Raw genomic sequence first — 4,870 nt, forward strand, 5'->3', positions numbered from 1 at the left:
AAAAAAAAAAATCAAAAAATTAGCCAGGTGTGGTGGCATGTACCTGTAGTCCCAGCTACTCAGGAGGCTGAGTTTAAAGGATCACATGAACACAGGGGGTCAAGGTTGCAGTGAGCTGTCATGGTGCTGCTGCATTCCACCCTGGGTGACAGTGTGAGACCCTATCTCAAAAAAACAAAAAAAATGGGAGGGAGGAAGAAATTTTTACTTACCCTGGTTAATTACTGAATCATCCCAGTTATCTACTCTTCAGGAGAATGTATGCTCTAACCCCAGATCAAAGGATGGAAGAACCAGTTTGATTATACATTTATTGGGCACCTACTGAGTCCTTACCCCTGGGCTAGGCTGGCTGGCATGGACTCAGGGCAGGCCTGCAGAGTTTCCCGCTTGGGGTGCCTCACTAGGAAAAAAAGGGATATTCTTAAGGAATGGGGAGAGGAGCTGGTCCCTCCTTGAGTCTAGCCTTCTGTGCAGGGGTTTTCTTCTCCAACGGGGAGCGGTGGAGGCAGCTGAGAAAATTCACCATGCTTGCTCTGCGGGACCTGGGCATGGGGAAGCGAGAAGGCGAGAAGCTGATCCAGGCGGAGGCCCGGTGTCTGGTGGAAGCATTCCAGGGGAAAGAAGGTCAGCAGGGCGGGGTCAGCCCGAGGTCCCCAGCTAAGTGTGGGAAGAACCATCCCACTGTACCTAGGGATGGCTCCCCACCCAGTTCCTGGGATGAACAGAAGGGGAAGCCTTGCCCTCTAGGACTGGGCTGGGGGTTCTGTTCACCTCCAACCTCTGTCTGTGTGTCTCTGTCCTGCTGTCTCTCTGAGGGTATCACAACAGCTCTTTCTGCATCCCTGGTGCTGTCCTCTCACTCTCTCTGGGTCCTCTCCCTTTTCTTTGAGTTAGAGTCTCACTGTCGCCCAAGCTGAAGTGCAGTGCCACACTCACAGCCACCGCAGCCTCAACCTGCTGGGCTCAGGCGATCTTTCCACCTCAGCCTTCCAAGTAGCTGGAACTACAGGCATGAGCCATCACGCCCGGCTAATTTTTTTTATTTATTGTAGAGATAAGTCTCACTATATTGTCTAGGCTTGTCTCGAACTCCTGGGCTCAAGAAATCCTCTTGCCTCGGCCTCCCAAAGTGCTAGGATTACAGGTGTGAGCCACTGCGCACGGCATCCGTCTTTTTCTTCCGCTTTTCTCTCTCCTTTTCTGTTTTTCTGGCCCTGAGTCTATCTCTGTCTCTCTCTCTCCCTTCCTATGTGTCTCTCCTCTGTCCGTCCATCCATCTGCTCCCCCCCCACCTGCCTGTCTCACCCTGAGCAGGTCCAGACTGCACTGTATATGGAAGTTCCCCATCACAGCCCTCCTCCCTGCCCTCCATTCCCCCAGGACGCCCATTTGATCCTTCCCTGCTGCTGGCCCAGGCCACCTCCAACATAGTCTGCACCCTCATCTTTGGCCTCCGCTTCGCATACGAGGATGAGGAGTTCCAGGCTGTAGTCCGGGCAGCTGGTGGTACCGTGGTGGGGATCAGCTCCCCGTGGGGTCAGGTGAGTGGATGGGACCCCTCTCCGGCCACCTTCCCCAAAGGTTCCTGCCAGGCCCCCATGGGAACCAACTGCCCTTCTCCCCTACAGGCCTATGAGATGTTCTCCAGATTTCTGCAGCCCCTGCCAGGGCCCCACACCCAGTTCCTCCGCCATGTGAGCACCCTCGCTGCCTTCACTGTCCAGCAGGTGGAGCAGCACCAGGGGAGTCTGGACGCCTCAGGCCCTGCACGGGACTTGGTGGATGCCTTCCTGCTGAAGATGGCACAGGTGTGGGAAGGGTGCAGGGGTTCCCCCAAGTGGGGCTGGTGGCCTGGCTGGACCCCGGTGGGCATGCCTGGGGATCTCTGTCAGGTCCGTTTCTCTTTTTCTCAACACATCTCTGTGTGCATGTGCGCATTTCTGTACGTCTGTCTGTCTGTCTGTCTCTTTCAGCACATTGCTCTCACTGCCTCTCACCACCCCTGTGTTTGTGCTGGGTTCATCATCTCTCCTGCATCTCGCATCTTTCTCCCTGCCCCTACCTCGGCCTTGTGTTCTGGCCCTGTGCCCAGGGTCCTGCCACCAGCAATTCCCAGGAGCTCCCAACATCCCCCCTGCAGCCCCACCCACACTGGACATTTTGTGTGAATTACAATCTTTGGCTTATGAAACCTTGCAATATCAAGTTATGTTAACAAAGTCCACTTTATGAATTATGTGACAATTTCTTATCATATGAAAATTAGGGTTAAGCTATCTCCTAAGGAAATAACTAGTTTTGAACTGCACAAATGTTGAAAGTTTGGGGGATATTCAGGGCCACACTCTTGGAATAAGTGCAGCCACCCTGTGGAGAAAAATTTTTTTCTTAACTCAGTGGCCCCATTTCTTTTCTCTTGCATTAAAAAAATGTTTTTGAAAAATTTTAATGGTTAAAGATTAGCCAGCCGTGGTATGTGTGCCTGTAGTCCCAGCTACTTGGGTGGCTAGGGTGAGAGAATCACTTGTGCCCAGGAGTTTGAGGCTGCAGTGAGCTTTGATCGTGCCACTGGGTGACAAAGCAAGAACTTGTTCCCACCCCCTGCCAAAAAAAAGGCCAAGTACAGTGGCTCATACCTGTAATCCCAACATTTTGGGAGGCTGAGGCAAGAGAATTACTTGAGCTCAGGAATTTGAGACCAGCCTGGGCAACATAGCAAGACCTCATCTCTACAAAAAAAAAAAAAATCAACAAATTAGCCAGGCATGGTGGTACATATCTGTAGTCCCACTTACTTGGGAAGCTGAGGTGGGAGGATCCACTGAGCCCAGAAGGTTGAGGCTTTGGTGAGCCATGATTATGTTACTGTACTCCGGCCTGGGCCATGTTACTGTACTCCAGTCTGGGCCACAGAGAGACTGTGACTAAAAAAAAAATTATAGTAAAATATTGTAGCAAAATACATATAAAATTTACCATCTTAGTCATTTGTAAGTATGTGGTTCAGTAGTGTTAAGTACATTCACATTGTATTGCAAACAATCTGAACTCTTCCTTTTTTTTGAGTTGGGGTCTCACTCTTTTGTCACTCAGGCTGGAGTGCAGCAGCACTCTCACAGGCCACCACGGCCTTAGGCGATCTTTCCACCTCAGTCTTCCAAGTAGCTGAAACAACAGACGCACACCACCATGCCTGGTTAACTTTTGTGATTTATTGTAGAGATGAGGTCTCACCAAGTTGCACAGGCTGATCTCAAACCCCCAAGCTCAGGCAGTCCTCTCACCTCGGCTTCCAAAGTGCTGGGAATACAGGCTGAGCCACCACACCCGACCTCTTTTCATCTTTTGAAACTGAAACTCCCTACCCCCTAAACAACAACACCCTATTCCTGCTTCCCCCACCCCCTGTCAACCACTTTTCTACTTTGTCTATAAACTTGGCTACTCTAGGTTCCTCATATAAGTGAAATCATAGGAGTGTTTGGCCTTTTGTGGCTAGCTTATTTCATTTAGCATAATGTCCTCCAGTATCATCCATGGTGTAGCATGAGACAGGACGTCCTTCCTTTTTAAACCTGCATGGTGTTCCATTGTGTGAATAGCAACATTCTGTGTATCGTTCATTGAAGAACACAGAGTGCTTCCACCTCTTGGCTATTGTGAATAATACTGTTAAGAACATGAGTGTACGATTATTTCTTCAAATCCTCGCTTTCAATTCTTTTGGCTTTATTGTATTTTACGTTTTTATTTTATATTTTAGTTGGGGTCTCACTCTTGTCACCCAAGCTGGAGTACAATCATGGCTGACTGCAGTCTAAACTTCCTGGGTTTAGGTAATCTTCCCACTTCAGCCTCCTGAGTAGCTGGGACTATAGGCCCACACCACCAAGACTGGATAATTTTTTTATTGTTTGTAGAGTCAAGGTCTTACTATGTTGTCCAGGCTGGTCTCAAACTCCTGGGCTCAAGCAATTCTCCTGCTTTGGCCTCTCAGGGTGCTGGGATTACAGGCATGAGCCACCTCACCTGGCCTCTTTTGGTTTAAATTTTTTGAGGAGTTGCTATACTGTTTCGCACCATTTTCAATTCCCATCAATGGTGTGCAAGGATAGACTCCAAAAAAACTATTTATAAAAAATTGTGTATTTATTCTTACATGTTTAAACTTCAGTTATCTTCTTTTTTTTTTTTTGAGTTGGAGTCTCACTCTGTTCCCCAGACTGGAGTGCAGTGGCCGCTCCCGGCCACCGCAGCCTCAACCTGCTGGGCACGGCGATCCTTCCGCCTCAGCCTTCCAAGTAGCTGGAACTACAGGCGCACACTACCACGCCCAGCTAGTTTTTTTTTATTTATTGGAGAGATGAGGTCTCGCCAAGTTGCCCAGGCGGGTCTCGAACCTGCAGGCTCAGGCAATTCACTCACCTCAGCCTCTAAGGCGCGCGGGATTACAGGCTGAGCCACCGAGCCCGGCTACTTCAATCATCTTCAAAGTATTCTCCATCTGATGCAATACACCTATTGAGATGCTTTTTCCACTGGTCAAAACAGTTTTTGAACTCATCAGTCTTGATGCTTCTGCCATTTCTTGCTTTACCTCTTCCACATTGGCAAAATGTTTCCCTCTAAGGACTTTTTTCATGTGGGGAAACTAAAGTTGCTGGGGCAAGATCAGGTGAATAGGAAGGGTGGAGCATAAGGGTCTTGCAGGGATTTTTTTGGTTAAAAAGTGATGAATATGATGTGAGGATGTGGGGAGGTACGTTGTCATGGTGAAAGAACCAGTCACCTGTTTGCCACAACACGGGATGTTTCTTCTGCAAATTGTGACATAACCTTCTCAAAACTTCCAGGTAAAAACTTTGGT

The 4,870-nt window shown here is 49.0% G+C and overlaps 1 protein-coding gene across 1 annotated transcript in view; it reads left to right on the forward strand.

Moving 5' to 3' along the window:
• The window catches only part of LOC103249346 (cytochrome P450 2S1), a 15,188-nt gene that overhangs the window by 3,781 nt on the left and 6,537 nt on the right, over positions 1-4,870 (forward strand). The window contains exons 3-5 of the mRNA XM_021707517.1: positions 478-627; positions 1,384-1,544; positions 1,632-1,811. Of these exons, the coding sequence (XP_021563192.1) occupies positions 478-627; positions 1,384-1,544; positions 1,632-1,811 (491 nt within the window). The remainder of the gene's footprint in view (positions 1-477; positions 628-1,383; positions 1,545-1,631; positions 1,812-4,870) is intronic.

The sequence above is a fragment of the Carlito syrichta genome, unplaced genomic scaffold, assembly GCF_000164805.1.
Source record: "Carlito syrichta isolate Samal-C Ts95f unplaced genomic scaffold, Tarsius_syrichta-2.0.1 Scaffold119893, whole genome shotgun sequence".
Taxonomy (NCBI): Eukaryota; Metazoa; Chordata; class Mammalia; order Primates; family Tarsiidae; genus Carlito; species Carlito syrichta.